The sequence below is a fragment of the Aulostomus chinensis genome, chromosome 20, assembly GCF_037954235.1.
Source record: "Aulostomus chinensis isolate RoL2024-O1b breed Wild chromosome 20, RoL_Achi_v1.0, whole genome shotgun sequence".
Classification (NCBI taxonomy): domain Eukaryota; kingdom Metazoa; phylum Chordata; class Actinopteri; order Syngnathiformes; family Aulostomidae; genus Aulostomus; species Aulostomus chinensis.
The window spans coordinates 4,167,680-4,193,314 of record NC_141339.1 but is presented as its reverse complement, the minus strand read 5'-3'; the positions used below and the strand labels follow the sequence as shown (position 1 = coordinate 4,193,314).

General features: G+C 44.8%; 1 protein-coding gene across 1 annotated transcript in view; it reads left to right on the top strand.

The window, feature by feature from the left end:
* Positions 1-6,625: 6,625 nt before the first annotated feature.
* Positions 6,626-25,635, top strand: part of tnfrsf21 (tumor necrosis factor receptor superfamily, member 21) — a 44,133-nt gene continuing 25,123 nt past the window's right edge. The window contains exons 1-3 of the mRNA XM_086190102.1: positions 6,626-7,220; positions 18,230-18,938; positions 21,249-21,809. Coding sequence (XP_086046228.1) covers positions 7,194-7,220; positions 18,230-18,938; positions 21,249-21,809 — 1,297 coding nt within the window. The 5' untranslated portion in view covers positions 6,626-7,193. The remainder of the gene's footprint in view (positions 7,221-18,229; positions 18,939-21,248; positions 21,810-25,635) is intronic.

The window sequence follows — 25,635 nt, the reverse complement described above, 5'->3', positions numbered from 1 at the left end:
ATTATGGCCGATGTGCAAGTAAGTCCGAGCAAAAGTCAGCTCTTAGTTCAGATTTGAGTTCATTAAGGTGACAGTTTAGGTGAAGAAGCTGTCCCTGAGTCTATTTGTTCTGAAACGCCTGCCAGAAGGCAGCAGGTTGAAGAGATGGAAGCCGGGGTGAGTATTATCTTTTAGAATGTTTCTGGCTCTGGTGAGGCAGCGGGAGTTGTGAATGGTGGATATGGAAGGCAGAGGGCAGCCAGTGATTTTCTGTGCTGTGTGGGTGACCCTCTGCAGTCCCTTCCTGTCCGCCTCTGTGCAGCTGGAGTGCCAAACTGACACAGCGCAGGTCAGCAGGCTCTCAATGGTGGATCGGTAGAAGGTCACCAGCAGGCGTGTGTCTAGACCAGGGGTGGGCAAGTGTGCCATGGAGGGCCGTGTGTATGCAGGTTTTCCTTCCAACCAAACACTTTAACAGGTGATTCCACTGATTAACACACCTTCAGCCACAGAGGAGTGTTAATCAGTGGAATCACCTGTTAAAGTGTTTGGTTGGAAGGAAAACCTGCATACACACGGCCCTCCATGGCACACTTGCCCACCCCTGGTCTAGATGTTCCTTCCTGAGCTCCCTCAGGAAGTGTAGCCTCTGCTGGGCCTTCTTGACCAATGCTGAGGTGTTGACTGTCCAGGAGAGGTCTACAGAGATGTGGACCCCAAGGAATTTGAATGTCTCCACTCGCTCCACACATTCGCTGTTGATGTACAGGAGGGCAGGGGTGGCTCTGTTCCGCCAGAAATCCAGGATGAGTTTCTTAGTCTTGGAGATGTTTAGTGCCAGGTTGTTTGATGTACGACAGTCACCAAGTTTCAGGACCTCATCTCAGTGGGCCGCCTCGTTGTCCCCCGTTATCGGCCCCACCACTGTTGTGTCATCAGCAAATTTGACAAATCTACCCACATGACACTCATCTTTCGTTTTCTTTTTTCCTGTGTGAATATCATATTTGTTGTATATGTATCTATATATGCACGTTCTGGTAACATTTAAGGGATCGATCAATTATTTCTGCTTGTAACAACAGACAAGTTAATAAACACTGCTAATTCTCCTTCCTGTAACAGCTCTGATTGGTTTACAGCATCACATGATTCTGTATGGCTTTGACAACAAGCCCAGAGCAAACTAATGAATTAAAACTGGCAAAAAATCATTAGGGATTCGTTGTGCAAAGACTCATAAACATCGGTGAGGTTCCAATGCTGGGAGGACATTTTCATCCCAGAATAGCTGGACTGAAAACACTGCAGTGCTCAGCTTCCACTGCTTTTTAGTGGAAATAAATCTGTTGTCTCACTGCAAAAAGAAAGATATAAAGTATAAAAAGTCGACAACAACCCACTTCAGGTGGTAACATGTTACTGGACCCAGTCACTGCGATAATCGTACTGAAGTTTTATTAGAGAGGTGTTCTATTTCTACATTCTGGACTAAAAATGAGCCATTAGTGTGACGGGTTGCTTTTGTAACCCACAACACTGTTTCCCACACTGACAAGGGTCTGACCTTTGACCTCACTGTGACAGATCAGTGTCAACATCAGTGGTGGAAAGTAAATTGACTCCAGTATGTCTGATTTATGCCCCTTTCTGATTCAGTGGGAAACAGCATATTTCTACTCTTGTATTCATTTGACAGCTTTTGTTCTAATTAAAGGTTTTCCACAGAGGAAAACATGATAAATATTGAAAAGTAACACGTTAAAGAATAAATCGGTAATTTCCACTGTTTCGTACGAAAGCATCAAACAGTCTGGCCGCATTTCAGTCCACTCTGAGTTGATAACAGCTTCGACAAGATCTACCTCGCACCTTCTCAAGTGGTTTTATTTCAGTTAATGTGCTCATCAACCTGAACCAGGATCAAGATCAACCAAATGTTTCTGCTCCGGAAACTATCAAGACCTTCGCCATCACCTGACGACCTCAATGGGCTTTACCCATCACGCGCGCGCGCACACACACACAATGTATAACAAGTCATAATGTCAGCAGAAGAAAAAACAACTACGAAAATGATCCAAAAAAATAGGATTAAAAAGAAAAGAGAGGGGCACCTTAAAAGAAACAAGTCATATCTAACTCCATGGTAGGTGCCAGGGCGAGTACACTACACAGGAGTGATGCCATGCCTCTTGGTTCTGATGAAGAGTCTGACTGGAGACGGGAACAAGTAAAAGGGTGTTTAAAAAAATAAAAGATCTCTGTGACTTTGAAAGTTCGAACTGATTCGAGCTGATCACATTTCAGAAATCTTTCTACCCTGATAAAACACGATCGTGCTCATCCTGGGGGAGTTAAATCGAACCAGACGTCCAAATATCAGGACTTGATGTGTTTCCTCTGAGAACCAGCAGAGGGCAGCATTCTTTTGAATTCTTTTATTTGAATTCAGTTGGAGGAAACTGTTTGGTATTCAGCTTCTGACTCTGCAGAGGCAGTTATGAAGTCAGCATATTGATCAAAGAGGCAAATACATGTGAATCAACTGCGTTAAAATGGAAACTGAAACCAAGCCTGAGGATGACGGGGAGAAGCATAGGGAGATCTCAAAGGGTTTCACGTTACCAAGGGAACAACCATCCTACATGACACAAAAAGCTAGAGGCTGATGGGTAGGAAGCCCCGTATCATAGTCTGTCATTAAAAACCTGCAAAATAAAAATGTTTTGGATACATTTTGATAAACAGTGGGGGGGTGAAATTTTTGCCCATTTGTATGCTTGTGTGTAGGGTGGGCTGCGTTGTGTGTACTTGTATTACTTGTGTTGTCACACTGGGAAGAGTGATGTGTAATTTTTATATATTACATTAGAGTAAGGGGTTGAGTTGTGATAGTGGGGTGAGGAGTTAAAAGTGTGTGTGTGTGTGTGTGTGTGTGTATACTAGATATTCCTCATGTCATATCTCTCAACGCCATCTTCTCTCTCTCTCTACTGCTGCTCTATGTAAGGCAGCATCACCTAGTAGCTGCAGTGTGATGATGTGTGTCGCCCTGCAGCTACTAAGCACTTTGGCCTACTGAACGTCAGCGCGGCTCTGCAGCATGAGTGAGCAGAAATGTTGGTCAGGACATACAGTATGTGTAGTGGCTCCTCGGCATCATGCTGCCTTTCTCCTGGCATGTTTCCACATCTAACTTTCTAATACTCAGCAGGAAGGCTTTAATTCTCTGATGATGAGGGCTTCCCCAGTCCCCCCACCCCCAATCCTTGACCCACTGTCAGACTGTGTTCTTCAACCTCCAGCAGAAGTAAAGCGCAACGTGTATTCCTTTATCTCGTCCCCCTCTCCCTCCTGTGCTGCATGTCCAATCCCTGGCTCCACGTGCCGGGCAGATGGTGCTCTACTCTTTTATCAGCTGCTGCTATTTGCAGCAACATCTGAGACTATAAGCACTCCAGCTTGTGTATCCTGAGTGTCGTCTAGTGGCCTGCATGACAGGGCAAAACACAGCATGCCTCACGTCTGGATATCTGGGCAGCAGGATGGTGACTGGATGGTTGGCAGGCTGGCTGTTTGGAACAGATGACAGTGGCTGGATCAAGCTGCCATGTTTGCTCCACTGACACATATGGAGCAGTGGTGGAACAGTTGGTGGCCTGTCCCACCTGTCATTGGACAAGAGGCAGTCCTCCTGGACAGGTCGACAGTTCATCCACATGTCAGCAGTTGTCTGTTCAGCCTGTCACTACCACAAGTGGCCAAAACAGAATATAAGGGCTCACGGTTAACTGATAATGAGAAGTTCATTGTCAATTTAAATTAAAAAAAAAACAACAACCCAAAAACAAAAGTCCCATGATGAATTCCTCCCAAAAAATGCCAACAAATTCCTGTCACGATTTAAAAGCCATTTGGACCTGTGAAATTTAGACTACGAGAACCAACAGGCTGCTAAATTATTCAGAATATGTGTTGCATCGCTAGGCTCCTTCTAAAACAACGGTTTACAGAAGGAATGATGTCGTGCCTTTTTCGGGGAAATGGACTGATGTAATGGGTGACATGGTGAGTCCCCACCGCTCTGCTCAAACAGGGGAAACATCATCCACTGTGTTCTGCTGCTACTGATTTTTGTTTTTTGTAACAAGCACCACTTTTGTGAAGCGAGCCTGACGGTCTCCCAATGCAAATTTGTCCCAGTTGAGGGTCCAGACTAGCCCTGATGAGAGTGAGACCACAGCATCCTCCTGCACCCTGGTCTGGGGAACAAACTCACCAGCGAGTGTGTTGTGGCCAGGTACCCACAGGACCTGGTCCGGCACATGGAGACAAAACTCTGTAGGGGCCACCGACTGCAGAGAAAGACAGTGGGGTCAGTTACACTGCTAATTGGACAGCAGGCAGAAGTGGGGACCTACTCGTGCTGACCACAGATAGTGAACTGGTTCCAGAGATGTTGAGGGTCACCTTACTGGTGTGGGAGATGTTCTCCCATTTAAGTCTTGTGGGGTTCCATCTGGTAAAACGCTGCTACTTCGAGAAGAGTTTTAAAACTATGGTGCATCACATTTCCATGAGAGAAGATATCGAAGCAGCTGATAGCTAACAGCTACTGTACTAGCTGATAGTGACTTCATTCACAGGGTGAATATCACAGGGATGGTGCCAACCCACATACTGGATCCAGACCCCATTCCATAGCTTTTGTTGAACCATGATCCTGCACCATCCTTTGACAAGAGTATTTGGCCTTCCTCGAGTCCACATGGTGACCCTTGGGGGAACTTTACTGGTTTCTTCAGGCTTGCCAGTAAGAATAGTCTGTCTGCGGACCATCAGCTAATTGTGTTGGACCTCTGTGCTAGTGACAGTGTTGGCCCAGTGATGGACAGGTGACCCGTCCAGGGTGAACCCTGCCTCTCACCCAGAGGCTGCTAGGATAGGCTCCACCCCCGCAACCCTTGCCAGGATAAGCAGTAAAAAATGGATGGATGGATGTTTGATTTTACACATCTTCAAAAGAGTCGCATGTTTGCTACATTACTCACATAAAAGCACTTAAGTACCACTTCTTCCATGCCCTAGGAGGGCGTGTGTCATTTCCACCAGCCCCAAATGGTTTATTACAGTATTTTCCTAATCAACACTGAACATCACAACCACATGAAGGGAGGATTTATTTTTGTTTTCTAGTTTAGTTTTGTTTTTCCGTCAGCATTTACAGTCTAGTCCTCATAGATCTCTGTCTTTCTTTTCACCAATGTTTTAGAATTTTCAATCTTTAATTGTATGTGTGCAGCATGTGTACACTTTGATACACGGTGAGGTGCTGCTTCTGATAAGCTCCTCAACAAACAGCCCTCCTCATGTGGAGTAAATTCATCTCGTGCTGTAACTGCGGGGGCCAGCATGGGGCATTTGGGTGAGTGTGTGTTTACAGTCTGAGCTCCACAGTTGTTAATGAAAGTTAATGAACCTGCAACAACTGTCAACAGAAAAACGTCCTTAAATGCTCCTTCACTTGATACACTTAAAAAAACAAAAAAAACAAAACAGTATTTCCATGATGAAATACTCTAATCCTCCAACTTCTCAGCAGCTTAGAGAAATAGATGCAGTAACAACTTGAAAAATGTCCATAAAGATACGGATAAAGGGAATTTATTAAAAAAGTATTCCTCTGACCTGCTTGAAGGAAAATCAGACATTTAAGTAGCACAACAGCGAGCAACTCCTTCACGTGGTGTCAACATTATAGGGAATAATATTAGTGAAAGTATATCAGTATGGATAAAATCACGAGCACCCTCAGCCTGAGACACACGACAGGAACTGCAGAAACAGATCACGTTTGAGCAGCATTTAACATGAAATACCAGATCATCACAAATGTTTCAACATGAGCTGCATCTGGGAGACAAGAAGGTAAAGTCACAGTCAGAGCAAAGAAGGTTCGCACGACATTTCTACCACGTCTTCTTTTCTACTGAATAGTCATGAATGAGTTGTGGTGATTCCTTTCAGAGGTGGCACGGTGGTGCAGTGGTCAGTACTGTCGCCTCACAGCAACAAGGTTCAGGGTTCAAGCCCCGGCTCGGGCACAGGATCTTTCTGGGTGAGTCTCCATGTTCTCCCTGTTCCTGCGTGGGTTCTCTCTGGTACTTCAGCTTCCTCCCACAGTCCAAAGACATCAAGAGGGGACCAGGTTAATCCAGACTCTAAATTGACCGTAGGTGTGAATGGTTGTCTGTCTCTATGTCTTGGCCCTGCCATGGACTGGCGACCTGTCCAGGACGAGCCCAGGTTCTTGCCTGAAGGCTGCTGGGACAGGCTCCACCCCCCTTGGACCCTTAACAGGATAAGAAGATGGATGTGTTAATTTTGTGCTTATTTTGATGATCTTCAAATCTTTCAGTCACTTATTATTTTTATTCATCATTATGAATATGTTCAATAAGGATCAAACAGCATCACAATATATGGGGTTTACTTTAATAGAATGGGGAATATGCCTGATGATGTCATCATTGACAATGTTTCAAGTTCCTTATCAGTGATGTCATATCTTGTACTGCATAGTTCAGTTCATTGGTTTATGAAGCAACAGTGGGTCAAAAAACACGTTGTGTGCGACATGATGACATTGTGTGACATTAACCTGCCACACCTGCTGGACACATCGCCCCCCACCCTGGACGCTACCCAAGCGGTCTTCCACACACGTGCGCGGAACCTCCGAGGGCTCTGATTGGCTACGGTGCGTCAGCAGCACCCGCCCCTGCTGCCTGCGTCATCGCGGCGGTGTCTGCGGTGCTCTGCAGCGCGGACAGACAGACTCATCAGCGCCGCACTGCACACTCTCGCTGCCTTGGACGGGGCGAGGCGAGGCGAGGCGAGGCGAGACTCTCAGTGTGACACCCCCCCTCCACCTCTCCCCTCCACCCCCCTCATCCATCATCGCGATGGGAATTACCTTGGCGTTCTCTCCGAACCAAACCCTGATCCCGTACTATGTGCAACCGGTGCACCTGGAGACACAGACTATAAAGCGCTGCAGCTGAGCGCGTCGCTGCACCAGTGAAGCAGCTCCGCTTCTCTCCTCCTGAGCACCGAGGGATGATGAGGAGGAGGAGAAACATCTAGAGATGAGAAGTCTCGCTCCCAACTTGGTCAAGGACGTTTCAGCTGAGTTCTTCTAGATCGGGACCATGCCTGTCATGTGTGTTTCCGCAGTGGTGAGTAGGCCTACTTTCAACCCATTCTTGATTTTATTCTTCATCCTAAGGAGTCATGCAGCTGAGTCTCCTTTTAAAGGGCCAGTGCCTGTTTTTACCCCCTCGCACCTTCTAAACTTCAGTACGCAAAAAATAAATAAATAAAAAACCCAAACATTTCAAATCTTTGCTGCCAATTGAATTCTAGAATGTATTTTCAAAAAAAAAAAAAAAAATCCTGTCATGGGTTGTGCAGCTCATTCCTCTGTGGGTGACCCAACACAAAAGAGTCTGTAGTGGAAGGATGGAGAAAGAAAGAGCTCTCAGCAGTCTATTGTTTACACTGATGCACTGGTGTTGGCCCAACAGCTGGAAATGTCAGATGATTCTTATCTGACCATTGTCTGTCACCACAAAGACAGTGTTTGATTTCACTGATTTTAGGAAGACGAGTGAAGAAAAGAGCATACTAGAAGGTCAGTTTAATATTTCTGGAGAAATCATGGAAATGTCCTGATCTGACCTGAACTTGAACGGATTCTCTTATTGACAGAGTTCCATCATCTCCACGATGGATTTCTGCATAACAACCAGACAAACTGCAGTCAAACAACCTTCAACAACAACAGCAAAACTTCATGGTTTTATGAGAGGATGATCATTCATTTTACTCAGACGGCATCATCAGCATCATTTATCATCTATTATTTATGAATGAGGGTTTTTATAATAGCAGTCGTGTCAAACTAGCGTTCCATTGTTATAGCAGGGGTTCCAGTTGTAGCTTCCAGACCTGAAGCCTCCAGTCCGGTCAGGACAAGGCTTCCACGCTAAGACTGGGCCTTTGTCTCCTCACAGAGCAGGATGGCAGTGGGAGGGGCCTGACATTAGGTCTGATCAGGACCGTCACTGACGTTCAGACCTTTAGTCCACTTCTATTGGCACTCGCAGTACGATGGCCTTGGATTTCAGGCCTAAAGAAGTAAACAGGATGAGGTTGGGTCTCAGTCGGCCGTGCAAAGGTCTCCAGTGGTACTTTACACTTGGACATGAGGACCACAGCGGTAAATACACTGGAGTTGAAATAATATTCTTCTATCAGACAATTCCTTAAAATCCATTCAGTTGCACCCTTTCTTTCGCCCCCAAAAATTCATGTCTGGCCTCTTGACGACCAAATTTGCACTTGTGAAGTGATAAATATACCTGTGTGGTAGTGTTCTTCATATGTGTACCTGTAAGTACAGAACTGTCTCTCTCATTTATTGTTTTGGATGGTATGTATAAAAAGTTGTTAAAATCCAAGTATTTTTCTGTATTTTAGCGACATTTATGTTTTAAATGTCACTTTAAATGTCATTAAACATCCCATTCTGTGAAATGTCAAAAAAAAAAAAGAAGCCCATCTTGTCCCGGCGGTCCTCAAGGTGCAGTGATGCCCGCATGAAGGACGCGGTCAGTGCGGTCGCGCCGCGTGATTACAGCGACTGTCACTGTGGAACTTACTGGCAACATCTTGAGTGCCAATCTGCTCCAGCAGCTGAGAGGTTAAATTTGTAAGGGGGGCATTTTATGCTCATGGGCAGTCCATAATCGTCTTGTAATCCCTTTTTTGTTCCCCACAAAGCGAAACTGTGGCATTAAGGATCCACGGCTCTCTACTCTGAACTCAGCAGCCAGCCATGATGTGTCACTGTAGCTACAAGAGGACACGGTCGAAACTCTTTCCCCAGGCAGCGATGGGGAAATTGGCGCTCTGGCCACTGCTCCAGACCGAGGCCCAGATGAAACATCTCATTCTATCCCTGAACGCAGTTTGTGACTGTCGGTGGAGTGTAATACAACTGGCAAATTTAGACTTTGATAAGTAGAAACTTCAATTTCCTGGTACTATGCTGCCCCCTGCTGATTTGGAGTGTGAGATGTTAAGAACCAGAACTTGGTTAGGTCGGTTACTGATTGTATCTCGAGAGTCAAACCTTTTTTCCAGCCCAACTCTTCCAACTGCCAAACATAACACTCTTCTGCGTAAATGTCAAGCACATATAGAGATAAACAAATTGTGGATTCACAAAGCTGTCAGAAGATAGCGTTCCAGGCAACGTGGCGTGCGGCTGTATCAAACAGTAGAAGAAGAAGAGTCAGCGGAATTGGAGGGAGGTCTTGAGGAATCATTTTCGGCTTGAGCACGTTATTTTGAGTTCACAGCGACGTTTTCTGTTTCAATAGCGGTGACAACGTAGCTGAAAATGCAACACGACACCCCCTGCTTGTACCTTCAACATGCAGCTACTGTAGTCCTAACCAAGAGCATCCTGTCAAAAGTCTGAAAGAGACCGAAGTTTGCAGTTGATAAACTTGTTTACCCAAAGAATGAGCTCTTCCACACAAACATCGACACAAGCAATCATCGCTGGCTATTGTGGCGATAAATTCAGCCTGACTGAGTCTAAACAGAGAGCCTCTCTCTCTCTCTCCCTCTCCCTGAGCTGAAACGACCGCAGTGCAGGATGGCACGACGACACACAGCAACAGGTGCTGCTTGGTGTGTGTGTGTGGGGGAGGGGCTGACTGAGTTCATGCACGTGTGCGTGTGTGTGAGTGTTTTGTGAATGTTTGCTTTCTTGGGTGTGCATAAATTTATGTGTGTGTGTGGGGCTATTGGATAGTAATTACAGCTCAGTGTTTCTCTGCCCCACACACACACTCAAACATCCCACCTACACCTCAACATTTGTATGCACACACCTCATTATGTAAGATGCGTGCTTACACGTTCTCCATTCTTAACAGCAGCTTGATTGTGGAAACCTGGTCTCAGACGGCCTCGATATTCTGCCCGTCTGCTTCTACTTCCTGCTCTGCGGCGAAGCCTGTCGCTGCTGTGCATGCCCTCATCACAAGTCTCGCCACATGATAAGACTGTGGTCCACACGGCGATGTCTCCTAGTTGTAACTCAGACAGACTGCGTGCTGACAGGTTTGAAGCGTTGGCACGAGGCATGACTGTCCACGAGCCTCTTATTTTAGGATGTTGTTAGGAAATGTGAAGACGACACTCCTGTTCGCCGTCCCCATCAGATTTGTGCTCACTAAGTTCATTTGGCGGTCTACGTCACGAGTTTTAGTTCCTCTTCATTCTACAGAACAAAAATGTGCTTGTAAGATGGTCATAATAAAATAATCATTCATTTAAGCGATGCATTCCTAAAAGGTCAGCCAGAGGTCACTGCTCACTGTTTCCTCAATGCAAGGAGAGCTGCAGCTGCGTTTAACTGCATTAGCAGACCAAATGATGAGTCGACTAATGAAAGAATATGTTGATTCAACAATTTTCATAGCATTTTTTAAACATTTCCCTCTTGGTAAGCCAGAGGATAAAGACTGGATACCATCTCAGAGTTTAGAAACTGTTGTATCGTGATGGAGCACAAGTGTGGGCTTCATGACAGCAAACGGATGGAATTTTCTTACCAATTCACCAGTTGTCTGACTAATGGGTTAAGATGAGCCACTTTTCCACATTCCATGATTTTACTGGGAAATAATATTTTGTATACATACCTCAGGTCGTTGTGTACCTGTGGAAATTCAAACACGTTATCTGCTTGTGATGGTTTGCAGCCATGGCCGAAGGTGAAGGGAAACAGCCACCATTACATACTGATATCAAAAGGACACATATTCATACCATTTTTTCTCCTTTCAGGCTCGAAATTTAACGAAGGCAAAACCCCTGCTCCTTAAACATGGCAATTTAACATTTTTACATGTGGTCTTTGTGTTTCAGCTGCACGTTTACAGTCTGTGGAAATGTGTCCTACAGAGTATGGTTCAAACTCCTCAAGAATGCATGGAAAGGCAATCTGTGACGGTGGCGCAGGGGAGGAGTCAGTGGATGGAACTGATGTTGCATCATGAATAACCGCTCTAAAAACACAACAAGATTATGCCCTGTGTGCATTTCTTTAAGGGGGGGCATGTATTTGGAGTTCTCCCTACTGGATTTGAAAATATGTCTCATATTCAATCAGTAAAAGAGAGCTGAGGTATCGCTGGATGCTGTCTCTCTCTGAAGGAGAACATAAAATACAAACTACGCTGCTGTTGTCTGGTTACGCTCCACTTTGGGACTGCACTTTTTATTGAAATGAAAAGAACCGATTCAAAGCAAACTCAGAGCAGAGGCTCACTTGCAGGCTAGCAGTACCTGCTAACAGGGAGTGCTAGCTGACATAAGTCTTGACTTCCCTAAAATTACTCTCAGAGTATCTCACGTTTTATCACTGCAGGAGACGTGAACAGGGGCAGTTTCCCGAATGATTTGCCGATGTGGTGCTGTGACCGCAGATAGCATGCTGTCTACTCTCCTTGCTAGTCCGTGGCCTATAATGACCTTAGGCAGGTGAATTGTGTGTGTGTGTGTGTGTGTGTGTGTGTGTGTGTGTGTGTGTGTTCACAATGCATCAGTAATCCAGTCCTAGATGTTTAAAAATATACTAAACAAGAATACAATAAGTAACAAGACGTCCTTGTAAACTGTAAAGTATTTATCTCCCTGTACCTGGACAAACACTCCTCACTGCATCCCATGTTTTGCATCCTATCACGTGCAAAAACTGTTCTGACAGCTGCTCCGTACATGAAAAAAAGGGAAGTGAAAATAGGTTTGGGCATAACTGTCTATCACCTCAGAAGCTTCGACCAATCATTTCTACTTCCAAACAAACTGGATGCTAGGCGTGTCTCTGGACGGGTCGACAGCTGCTGCTGCTGGAGGTAGAATTACAGGGTATGCTGCTCTGCCTTCGAGGCGAGGAGTCACAAATCTTGGGGGGGAGCTGTGTGTGTGTGTGTGTGTGTGTGTGTGTGTGTGTGTGCACGTGCGTGCGTGCATGTGCGTTTGCACACGCTTGCGCTCAAGTGGAACCTGGTACCACACTGTTGCCTATATAATGTAAACAGGAGCTGCCTGACTGGCTACCACACCCTCAGCTCTCTTCCTTCAGCCTCTGTCTTTGCTCAGACAGCAGTGAGTTCCAGCATCATCAGTGGAAAAGTAGTTTCCATCAACAACAACAACAACAACAAAATGACAAGGGTTGGGTTGCACTTCGTTGGGTTGCGCTTTGGGATTCAAATCCTAGTTGGAACCTAGGGATTTAAAAACAGACCCGAAAAGTAATGCAGAGAACGCTTGCTGGAGAAAAATGTGAAGATCATCATCTCCTAGTTTGCATCCAAGGTTGTAGACACAGAGGGGACAGGACACATCCTTAATCTCTTTGAAGTTACTTTCATGTGGTCCTTAAATGGAACAGAAAATACAAATGGAAACAGAATGCTACAGGTCATGACCCGTTTAAGACATAAAGAATGGGAGTTGACACAAACGGTTCAAAACAAACGAATCAATTATTTTCAATGAAGCGAGTAGTACAGAGCCAAGTGCAATACATGCAGATTCAGCACTTTATTTACTGTAAAATACTTCCTCATTGACTTCGACTGACGTAAGGTTCTATATAGACAGAAAGCGATAGATTATTATGTGTTGCTACACAGAGAATGAGCGTTTGCGAAGTGGTTTACTTGCTAATGTTGCTAATATATACATGTATCTGAACAAAGTAAAGTTTTAGGATTATGTCTGCCAGCATCAACATTGAAAGAGCAGTTTAGCGCTCTTTTTAAATATACTACAGGACTCTTAGACGCTTAGCCTTAGCCTCTGTTTTGTCTAGCTTTTGTTTTGTCTTAGCCTAGCCTCTGCTTTGTCTTAGCCTAGCCTCTGCTTTGTCTTAGCCTAGTCTTTGTTTTGTCTTAGCCTAGCCTCTGCTTTGTCTTAGCCTAGTCTTTGTTTTGTCTTAGCCGAGTCTTTGTTTTGTCTTAGCCTAGTCTTTGTTTTGTCTTAGCCGAGTCTTTGTTTTGTCTTAGCCGAGTCTTTGTTTTGTCTTAGCCTAGTCTTTGTTTTGTCTTAGCCTAGTCTTTGTTTTGTCTTAGCGTAGCCTTACCTTTGCCTTTAGCTTCGAAGGAAGTGAGGAGAAAAAAATTGTTTATCTGAAACAGAACAAATTTATTTAATTTTTATAGTCATTTAGCACCTTAGATTTGATTTCTGACATTTGAATAACACCAGAAGTGGCTCCAGAGTATTAGCTGGTAATAACCTAAGGCAGTTTGCAAATTTAGGGTTTGCGTTAAGTCAGTATATGAGCTATAATTAATAGGTTAATGGTTTGTGGGTATTTTTAGAGTGGCCAGCCTTCAAATTATTATTATTATTATTATCATGTGCAAAAATGCTTCCAGATTCTCATGTCACTATCACAGATAAAATAGCTATTATTTTTATTTATTTTTTGTGATCACTCTCACCATAAAAAGGTCAAAGTTTGAATGAGCCTGTGTTTACTCGTGACACTAGCTGGTGAGTGATGCGGTAGTGGTCAGGGCTGTTTGACTAATGAAACTCCACAAACAGGCTGAGGGAAAGGGGGCACTCATTGTTCGTAACAAGCTGAATGTTCTCGTTTACTGCGCCATGTTCACTTTACCACTGTTTCACATTGGTATGAATGAACGCATTGATGTTACTGACGCAAGTTTGTTACGAGCTGCATGTCGAGAGCATGCTGGGATGTTTATGGATGAGGTTCTGGGAATGAACACAAAGAGCCAAATTGGCGGTGTAGTGAAAGGGCAATGGAGGGCTGAAAGAATGGACAGCATTCTTCTTTTTTTACCACTAATCATAAAATGAGTTTGTTGGGAAATGTTTTTGTATCCCACGACTCCTCTTTGATGTCCTGAAGACTGAACTGACCCCGGCATCCTCTGCACATTTCATTCAAATCATGGAGGTTTTCAGATTGAAACCTCACAGTGTCGTGATAATCTCAGGGCACCTTTGCAACCACCCATTTATTAGTGCTCCTCGAAGTTTGCACAGCAATATTATGAACTGTGCATCTTTTTTTAGCTTCATGAATGTCTGTATCAGTGGTGAATGGGTTCCTGGTTGTGTTGATTTACTCATAAGTGCACTGATCTGGAGTAGCGCTCCGAATTCCATTGTATTTGCACAAAGAAGATAAAGCTTCTAATCTAATCTAACATGAGGAATCCCTGTGAGATTCCCACCCCTGCTGTAGGTGTTTAAGTGCAAGATTTCGATCGGTAGTCACGGATGACAAGCGTTCACATGCGCCATCAGCAGAACTCCCTCCTCAGTGCACCTCAAAGCAAAACAGCCCCCCCCCCCCCCACACACACACACACACAGGTTACTAATTTCTTTCGTCTTTGTGTGAATGCACACACTTCTGAACTCGGATCTTGATGGCACCGTTGATTCATGTCCTCATCTTACATCTTGCCAATGACTAGAGAGCAGAGATGTTGTTTTGTGGCACCATGTCCAGAATTTACCACCTGTCAGTGTAATATAATTAATATAATTATAATAATATTAATTTTGCTCCGCTGAGTTGGCAGGGTTTGCTCACTGCTCACATAAATGCAACACCTCTCTGTTCAGAGAAAGAGATTCAAAAAACAAAATACATTTGTTCGGGAACCACAGATTACTCAAATGATCCAGAGAGAATTAAAGTGCAAAAAAGACAGATACAATAAAAAGCCAGCAATAACAAGCAACAAGTCCAGGAGCTGCTGCAACAGCTGTTTCATTGATGTAGCATAAATCTTTCCTTTTGCACCCATCATGCTTTGTCTTCCTTTATTCATTGTTTATCGTTTGTGTTCCACTGAATTGAGTTTTGTTGTGTGGTTTGTGCAGGTGAGGCAGTAGTTGTGTGACAGAGTAGCTCAGCTTCCAGAAGCAGTACTTGTCGCATCATGAAGGAGTCGACCGGTTTAATGGTTGTGTTTCCACCATGATAGCCCATCACAGCGACCTTCACCTTTGACCGCCACAATATTTTCTCTGGAATTGTTTAATTTCTTCGCCTTTCTTCAAAACTGCAATAATTTAGTGCTGAGTTGGAAGACTTTATCCTCGTGAGTGCTGAAAGAAATTCAGAAAGGTTCTGTAGCTTATCTACAAACGTCCGGCGGCGCTTCTGTGTGTCAGAGACCTGTTTCATGGAGGCGGCGACACCATCCACAGACTTGTCAGCAGCTAGTTCCTCCAGAGCTGTCACCATTACTGCATCAGTCAACGGCCTGTTGTGCTTTAAAGGGACACGCTGGTAACTTCATGTGGAGATGTGAGGCCTCGTACTGGGACCTTGCTGCGCCGTGCATAGCTGCTGCCAGGGCTCGAAATATGTGTGTTTGTGCCTCCGTCTGGAGCAGAAAGGTCATTTTGAGGGTGTTGTGCTTCGTCTCACGGTGTCGTCAAATATTCTGGTCTTTACAAATAACCACGGCTTCATTGCAGATGAGGCGCACAGGTTTACATTCCTGAAAGCAGGTCGGTTGAATGCACCATTCACTTTACATTCTTGTTTTTATGTCCGGGGCCAAATTTAAGGTCCGCCTCATCAGCTGATGTCCTTTTTTAAGTGTAAACACTCATGGGTAAGCTTGCAAACGGCAGTTTAGCGCCTAAAGTAATAATGTTCTTACTAAAGGTGCATCACACATCTCTGGTGGTTTGATTTGTCAGAAACATGCTGAGGAGAAGACCTGGGCTGTACAGTTGCGATTTCTCCCTCTTCTGTTGTTAATTTCCAACAAATAAACATGAGAAGGTATTCCCAGCTCCACAGATCATTTGTTTCATGCAGATCTAATGTCTCTCGCCCATCAGCTGATCTCTGTCTGTCTGTCTGTCTGTCTTTCTATTGGCATTTTTGTTGTCTTCCATGCTTTGTCAGCCCTGTAAACTTTCCTCCTCAGATCAAGACACAGTTCTGGCCCTAATCTAAAGGCGTTAAAACTGTAATAATAATGATCAATCCATGGACGACTGGATTATAGAACTTTTCTGGTCGCCCACGGCTGTCTCTGGCTCAGATATAAAAAATAAAAAGAGTTATACTGTCTCCAGAGAGGAGAAATAGCCAGAACCTCCCCCTTGAGTTATATGTTTTCAAAAAGAAAAGTCTTTTGCCATCCAACTGAAAGACGCAACAGCAACACAGACGCGTCACACATGCAGGCATTAAAACGACAGGAAGGTAAACCAGGAGAATTTTCTTGAATATTACCGGTAGTAAAAAGTAAAGCAATGTCAGCCCCAAGGTATCATCATCCACCAGTCACACAGCCTGTGTTATTGTTTTAACATGACTCAGTTTGCGCGCGTGTGTGTGTGTGTGAGTAAATTTCGACATGCGTGGCTTATTCCCCTAAACTCTGTGCGCCGTTTCCCAGCAGAGATGAGAGCCAAATGGAAAATAAATGTTGAGGCGCGTCCGGCTGATACAGTAAATCCTCAGCTGTGGTGGGAGAGCGAACTCACTCCAGTTGACGCCGCTGGGTGAGTGAAGAAACCTGTGGCTGGAGTTTACGAGTGACCTCCTGCGTTTTCTGGCAAACGATGCCAATTGTGTCTGCTGGTCAGGAGAAGTTGGGAAGTTCAGGGCATTTTATTTCCTGCTTGTGTGAATTAATAACAGCCAGAAGTGAACTCGGGTGAACATGTAAACATGTTCAGTTCAGGGAACTGTGGTGCACCTGTCTGTTCCTAAATCCAGCCGGCTATCCATCTGTCCACCCATCTGCCTGTCAAAGTACCAGTCTGTCCATTCATCCATCCATCTGCCCCCTTTAACCAGACAAGATGTAGTTCTTTACAAGTATCCACCAGATCAGCGTCACATCTTTGGACAATCATTCATAGAATGATGTGAGGAGCACCTCTCTCAATCAGATCTTGTGTGGAGCATTTCGGAATAAATAGTTTGAGAAGTTTTATAACTTTTAAATTATTACCTGGTTAAAAAAATATGAAAGTATACTAACTGGAACTGATGATGTATTGGTGTACTGATATCACTCTGTGTGCATTTTATACTCTTATTTTCCCTTGGTTGCACTTCATGTCACACCTCAGTTATTTGAAATTGGTCATTTTATGGTGCGACAAATATTTTACAATTGAGATGTCCTTTTTACCAAAATAAATGGTCTTTATTATTTGGGAACTCTTGTCTAGCATAGACTATTATTATTAATATAGATTATTATTCCGTATAAATTTCACATTATACCACATAGATGTAATTGACTGCCTTTGCGAAACGTGTGTTTGCACATTACTTATTATTCAAATAGTGAAGTAGTGAAAGGCAGAGCCAGAGATAAGGTAGAAACATCATGTACCTCAAAAAACACGCATGTAAGTGTCAGGACTGATAGAAATACATAATTACATCATTGACTCATCAGATTGTCATGATGCCAAACATTTATCAACTGCTCATAGTTTTGATTTTGACCTTATCGGTGTTGGAATGAGGCCTTGTTTTCGATCGGGTGTGAAACTGTAAATCACGGAGCAAAAATATGGAGAAGTCGTTCAAAGGATGTGTGTTTAAGAGGCAGCGAGCTAAGACTGCACTTTTTTGGATATTGTTTAGCCTCACCTGACGAATATTCTGAAACTAACATGACAGTGCAGTGAATACTACAGACTGTATTCCTGCTTTTTTCCTTTAAGGAGCGTTTTTGGCTTCTTCATTTACACAGATCTTACGATGTTGATTGTATTAATTGTCTAGCAATGTATGGATTATTCCGGGATCGTGATACTATCCTTGTCGTTGGCGAAGCATAGTGAAAGTATCGTAGTCACTCTTTTATTCTCACTCATATTAACATATGTGAAGTATCGATGCTGAAATATTTATGACAGACTTTTGCAAATGTATACATTCGTTCCTGTTTTCTACCCTCCATTGCTGACGTTGCCTGGCTAGCAGCAGCATTAAGGTATTAGTGTCTGTCTTCGTTGCCAGCAAGGCTTTTATTTTGTAACATAAAATCATTGTGTCTCTGTTGGACTACTGCTGTGTTGTGTTGCTTTCTGTATTCACTTTAACACCGGCTCTCCTCCTCAGCTCTTATGGACAGTGGTGGTTTGCATCTCAGCCCGGGTTCTGACCACAACAAACCCAGCTGAACAGCTCGTTCTCTCCTCCCGCCACTATCAGCACACCGACCCGGATTCGGGCACCCAGCTGGCCTGCGACAAGTGTCCCGCAGGCACCTACGTGTCCATCCACTGCTCCCTAACAGCCATCAGGGAGTGCAGCCCTTGTCCTGAAGGGTCCTTCACAAGGGGCGAGAATGGTGTCCAGCAGTGCCATCACTGTCGGGCTCCATGTCTTGCAGGCCTCATTGAGAAAGTACCGTGTACTGCCATCCAGGACCGTGCCTGCATGTGTCCCCCCAATAGCTTCATGCTGGGGAATGGCACTGAGTGTAGGCCCCACTCCCTGTGCCCTCCAGGGATGAGGGTGAAAAAGCGGGGCACAGAAACAGAGGATGTGCTTTGTAAGCCATGCACCAAGGGGACCTTCTCACATGTGGAGTCGGGCGCACTGAAGTGCCGAACCCACACGGACTGCCAAGCGCAGGGGCTGATGCTGCTCACAACAGGGACGAGAGAGACAGATAATGTCTGCGGCCCCCTTTCCTCAGCCCCCTCATCTTCCCCACCCTCCTCTGTCTCAGCATCCACCCTACCGGGACCCATGCCGGCCGCACTTGTACAGGAACAAGCGACCTCTTTATCCTCTTTGTCATCATCACTTGGTGCACACAAAGGTGAGTGGAGGAGCCATGTTTGTCTCTGTTGGTTCTGTAAAAAAACAGATGTGTCATTACATTAATGACGAGTCTTCTCCGTTAGTTAAGTGGGGTAACTAACTAGTGGCAGCTCTCTGCCTCAGGAATGCAACAACTCATCGGCAGGAGAAGTCAGGGGTATTTTGTTGTGCTAGTTGCTCCTCAATTTTCCTGCTTACGTCCTCCTTTTCTCTGTTTGACAATGTGTGGGATCAGGACCATGACGCATTCTTCCTTCCTGTTTGCACTCTTTGCTTGTTACCTCACCTTCCCCGTCATCTTTCTTTTGAGTTAGCAGGTCATTTCTGAGAAGCAACCGTCTGTAGCATGTTACCCCCCTCCCCACGGACCCTCACATCTATAACACTGTCACTGCTGTTTGTGCTGCCGTTGGAGCGATGACTCTTCAGGCATTTAATTTAACCCCATCTGTCTTTGGAGAAGAAGGAAGAAGCTGCACATGAGCTGTGGTGTCGTAACAGCAGTGATACAATCCATCCAGTAGTCACTATACTTTATAGAATTAATAAGATAAAGAGCCTTTTAGGTAACATCGCAAGTGTCCTGGTAACCTTTACAGTCCAGTAAGGAATTTGCTGTGAATGTTTAAATATACTCTATAAAAGGAGACACCAGTACCTGAAAGCAACGAGTGTTGTGGGACTGGACACAGAACCGTGGCAGTAAACAACCCTCACCAATGTCTACCTTGAAACACTAAAGTAATGTAAATTAAAAAGATAATATATATTTACCTTGGTTTGGTCAGCTGTGAGATAAGTCCAGGCAGTTAGAACGGGAGCGATACATGTGATAGCGTAGCAAACGCTAGCATTAGCCACTCTGCTTAGTTGGTGTTCTGCTCCAAAAGGCTTTAAAAAAACAACAACATTTTCCCGGTTTTGTGATGAGTGCTCAATTATTTTTGAAAAAAGAAAAAAAATGGTGGAACTTTTGTCCAAAATCATGAGATCTTTTGATACTTTCCCTTTAGAAGACAGTATTCTGTGAGTGGTGAAGAATCTGGTTCGTTTCTACAATATGACACATTGAAGGATGCACTGATGTCCTGTGATTTCACGTTTCTTCAACTAGACGGGAAGTCTAGCTAGGTTTCCCTCCAAAGTGTTGCTCAGAAAACCACATCGCATTTCACGAGAGCCGTAGACAGTACAAGAGTACAAAAGGGAAAGATGTCAGGGTCTACAGGCTCAGCTGCCGCTCCAAGAGACTGAGAAGTACTCGGAGAAGTACTACTGGATTGCCTCAATCCAGTCAGTGCTGAAATACGTCAGCCGCGCTGCGAGATAGTCAACAAAGATCAGAGGGATCCTGAACACCGTGAGTTGAGGGATTAGAGCTGCACCTGTGTTCCAGCCTGCTATTAAGAGGATGAGAGGGATTACCACACGTCCAGGTGACAGTCCTGAAATCATTTAGCCTTTTGATCATCTGATGTCATCTCACAACTCCAATCCCTCCTACTTATGAAGAACGTTCCTTTTCGATTCAGCTGGTGATTGTTGATTGGCTGTGAATCATGAGACTACCTGATCATTCCCAAACAGTTTTGCTGATTAAAATGTTTCCTCCAGCCTATCCCAGTTGACATGGGGTGAGAGGCGGGGTTCACCCCGGATGGGTCACCAGTCCCTCACAGGGCCATCAGGAGCAATAAGGGGTTCAGTGTCTTGCTCAAGGACACTTCGACATGGTCAGCGGGGAAAGTGAGGATCGAACCAGCGACCCTGTGGTTGCTGGACAGCCTCTCTACCTCCGAACCATGTTTCCCCTGCGTTATGTTTAAGTCACTCATGTGTAATTAGAGAGCTGCAGCCAGGTCTCTGAACCTCTGTCGTTCAGTTTAAGGGCACTCATTCCATTTCATGAAATAAAAAATAAAAAACCCCAAATTAAACTCTGTAAACACTGAATAAGTATATAATAGCTGGCTGACAACATACTGGGTTACACTGTCCTCATCAAATAGAGGGATGATAGTTTACTTTTTAAAGTGTCTGATAATGTCCTCAAGAGTCCATCTTTGGTCTGAAACCAGTTTGCTGGTCAAAGGACTGACAGAACCGACAAAGGAAAGAGAAGAGATGAGGTCTTCTTGGCTTATGTGGACTAGAGTTTGGATTCCCTCCTAGGATGCTTTCAGGTCCTGTTGTCTGAACAAATCTTTTGAGTGTACGAATGTCTGACCGTCTCTTGTGTCCCCTCCTTCTGTTCCACTTGTCTCTTTGTTCTCTCTCATCTCTCTGCTTTATTGATCTCTCATCACAGGCTTCTCCAGCCAGGCAGCAGCCATTCAACTGAGGGAAAACCAGGATAGGAGAGACCACCGAGCAGAGGGCCTACTCCTCAACCCACCAACCCAGGACACCCCAGAGACTTCACAGACCCCAGTTCACAAGCAGCTGGTCGATGTCAAGCACCAGTGGGGCCACCCAAAGTCAGACCCTGTGCAAGGTCCTAACAGGAGGGCAATGGAGGCTTTAGAGGTTGTCAAGGTGGAGACAAGTATTAGTAAGATAGCTGGGCAGGGGAGTGGAGGTGGAGGAGCTGGGGTGTCTAGTTACTACAGGCCCACTCGAAGAGGGTCCCCACGGCCCAGCTCCCATAATCACTTTGACATCAACGAGCACCTCCCCTGGATGATCGTCCTGCTGCTTCTGTTGGTGCTGGTGGTGATCGTTGTGTGCAGCGTCAAACGCAGCTCTCGCGTGCTGAAGAAGGGCCCCATGCAGGACCCCAGCAGCATCATGGAGAAGGCCATTCAGAAGAAACCAGCCGTGCCCCCGACACAGGTCAAAGAGAAGTGGATCTACTACACCAATGGGCAGGGTGAGTCAGCTCTGTCGGGCCACCACAAGCCTCCACAACAGCTTTAACTGAAGCCAGCATTCACATCATTCACTCAATCCAGTCATCATTCAATGACATCCTTCAGGTTTTGCATCAGAATAGACCTATACACAGGTAAGAATTTGAAGATAGTCATCAAAAGAAAACTGATTCCATGCGCGCCTCCATCCATGTTGTTATTGGAAGTCCATGAAGTCCAGCGCTGAGTTGGTCTCTCCTCTGTCTTGTAGAGCCAGTTCACGTCAGGGTTTACTATCAGAATCTAAATCCTGCTCGGAGGTTCGTTGGTTAACCAGTGTTTGAAATGTAAAGTAAAACAGTAAAAGTACACCAACAGCAGCAGGAGCAGTCGCAGTATTCCCCTCCTCTTCCTGCAACAGCATACCAGCAGAGTCCTGTTAGTTATGCAGGACCACAAAAGAAAACCATGGAAGATGAGAGAGCCCAAACTCAGGCAGGTGATGTTTCTTTTTTTTTTGTAAAATTGCACACAGAAAGTGATCAACTCAAGCTGGACTCAAACAGTGCTGCTGTGTGACACATCTATTACACAGACAGTGCTGTACAGTATTCATCAGCACATATCCCAGCTTGTGTGCTTTAGCTAGCATTCGCTAGTCTTGTTTTGGTGGTGTTGCAACCCTGATAGTTAGTGAGTGAGTGAGTGAGTGAGTGAGTGAGTGAGTGAGTGGCAGCTTGACATGTCCCTCATCTGCAGTCAATAACAGAAGTAGTGGAGCAGCATCTAGTGGATTGGATCAGCTGTTAATGTGATTGTGCTACTGTGGGTGTCTGATCTGATCAATGCTGCCCTCAGGATCATGGTGTGTGTGTGTGTGTGTGTGTGTGTGTGTGTGTGTGTGTGTGTGTGTGTGTGTGTGTGTGTGTGTGTGTGTGCGCGCATGTGTGTGTGTTGGGTGGGGTTACACAAGTAAGGATATGACCCTGTTACCACCCTGCAGACATACACTCAAACACACTTGGGTTACTGTTCGATTTTCATGACTGTGTCTCTGTCTTCCTTTTTTTCTGTCTCTATTTTCCACATTTATCTTCGCTTTCTCTCATTTTTTTCATCCTCCTCTGCTTTTACACACGCTTGGTGTCTCTCTTCCTGCCGTGTTTCACTCGCTCTGCTATTTTACCACTTCCTGTGTCTGGTTCTTCTTTCACTTCATTCTGTCGCTGTCTCGTTACGTCCTTTTGTTTGGATCTCCACTCCACAGCAGTTTCGTTTCCTGTCTGTCTGCTCTTTTTGTTTCACTCCGTGAACCATTAAATGTCTTTTGTCTGCGCGTGTGTGTTAACGCAGTGGCTATCAACAGGTGGGGAATATTTTGCACTGAGCTCTTGATTTCATGGTAAAAGAAAGAGCCGAACTCAGGGGACACCTCCTGTTTCTGTGTGTGTGTGTGTGTGTGTGTGTGTGTGTGTGTGTGTGTGTGTGTGTGTGTGTGTGCGCGCGCCGTGATAAAACTGAGCCACACTCTCTCTCTCTCTCTCTCTCTCTCCCATTCTCTGCTCCCTCAGTTACTGACCACAGAGAACTGGAATAATCTGGTTTCAGCTGCATCAGGGTTGTTTGTGGGTCAATCAGGTCTGTTACAGGGCAACAAAGAGATGTATAGACAGAGGGAAATGAGGAAAGAGAGGTAGTGATGCTGGGCTTGTGTTGGGGGGTGAGGGGGGCTGATGTTGGTTTGCCAGTTGGATATCAACATCGGATTTTTTCGGATAATGACATGCTCTATTTACATATGGGCTCAATCAGACGTTACATGGTCTTTGTATGAGGGAGCTGGCAGGTCAAAGTGTGTCACAGTGCAACTGATTCAGACATTTGCAGTCCCTCCATTGAGATAGTCTGGGCTGATGGATTTAAGATAAAAATTGGGTAAATAGTGCCAACTGTAAGACAGAGCCACTGAACGGTAATCAGTCCTCCAAGCCAGAAATAACTAAGCTGTACGGATTTTCTGGTTCCCTTGGGATTTTTATTATGGGACTCTGTTAAATGTCTTAAAGAAGGTCAGCGCTTCACACTGGTTGATTATTTCTTTCCTAAGAAGACACGTCTTTGAATACTGCACTTGGGAATTTTGAATCGTTACGTGTGGCTAAACAAGACGGCGTCAAACCGAAAGCAGAAGTGCAAAGCGAGTTGTGGCGATGCATCTCAAGACACCTGTGTTGTGCTTGTGCTCCAATTATGTGCATCCTCCTGAAAAGCCCGGTCACCTCCTGCTCAGCACTGCTACATAGGAACGATTTGATAGATTTAAAAATGGGATCAAGCAGTCGGATTTGCAGCATCTGCCAACCGCTACACTTCATTATCAGCAAGTTTCACTGCTGATCTCTGGGACTGTGTCACATCAAACCTTTTTGTTCCGTACAGCAGAAGATATTCAAGCATTTGTTCAACAGGCTGCAAGTAATTGTGGAAATATGTGTAGAAGAAGCACATTTTTGTATGCAGAGCCTCATTAAAGACTAATTTGAAGTGTGTGTGTGTGTGTGTGTGTGTGTGTGTGTGTGTGTGTGTGTGTGTGTGTGTGTGTGTGTGTGTGTGTGTAGTTTGCATTGGTGTTCCACTGATTGCATGGGTTACCCTGTGCTCATATGTATGTATTTAGGTGGAGATGCATGTATGCACATTGAACCCAAACAGCCGTTTCACACTGCTGTTTACTATTTACAGCTTCTTAATTCTTTCAAGATGCATGACTGGCTGCCGTTGAAGGTTGTAATGCTCCTTTACTAGAGCAGTTAACACACACAGACAATAAATGAAAAGAAAAAGAGAGGGAAACGTGAAAAGAAAGATCACACACATGCAGAACTGTGCCGATAGCTGGGAACCGACCAGAAAGTTGTGAAAATTGCTGCTCCTCAGCAGGGCTGAATGGGGCCTTCATGGCCACAGGCCACAGTTTTATTGCACAGAATCTCAAAAACCTGTTTGTTTACCTGGAATGAGGGTGGAACTGTCAGAGTGTATCTGTGCCAGCAGTTAAAGGGGGTTTAAACATTTGGCTGTCATTCTCACTTTTGTCCAAAAACACATGGATTTACATGCTAAGCTGATTAACCATGCACAGATATGGAAATCTTACGTATTTCTTTCATAACTTTTCAGAGCAATATTGATGAATGCTCTGACTTTGACTGTGTCTTTGGCCTCTTTTTTTTGTGACTTTCTAAAACAAACAACTTTGCTCAGCTACTGGCCGTGTGTAGAAAGTAGAAAGGTTCTTGTGTGCCCAGTCAAGCACATGACAAGGAATCCCCCGGAGGAGGTGGCTGTTTTCCTCATGTCATCACGCTCAGACCACAAACGTTCAGTGTGGGACGGACTGGTGAGGCTAAGGGATGGGTACTGAGGACTAGGAGTACTTTGGACTGGTACTTGATGGGTTGGTCTTGAAGTAACAACAAGCTCCTTGTCAAACACTGCATGGTGTCGGTATTCATAATGCACAATGAATCCTAAGGGTTAGGGTTAGGATCCTCTGTAGCTTGAAACACTCTGAGAGGTAGGGATGCAAATTTAGTTGAAACCTCAGCACCATCTTGTGTTTGGCTGTGTTTTGTAAGGCGACATCGCGAGGGTTAAGAGTTTCAGCAGCAGGTAATACAAGCTAATGACGTAACATGTAGCATTAATAAACTAAACTGTGCTTAATCTCTGCATCAAAATACCTCTTTTACTTTCTTCAAAACTGACAAATATGTCGCTGGGAACAGGTTTAGCCTGAATTTAAACTCATGAAATATAGACGCATTATAAAGAGCGAACGAAGAC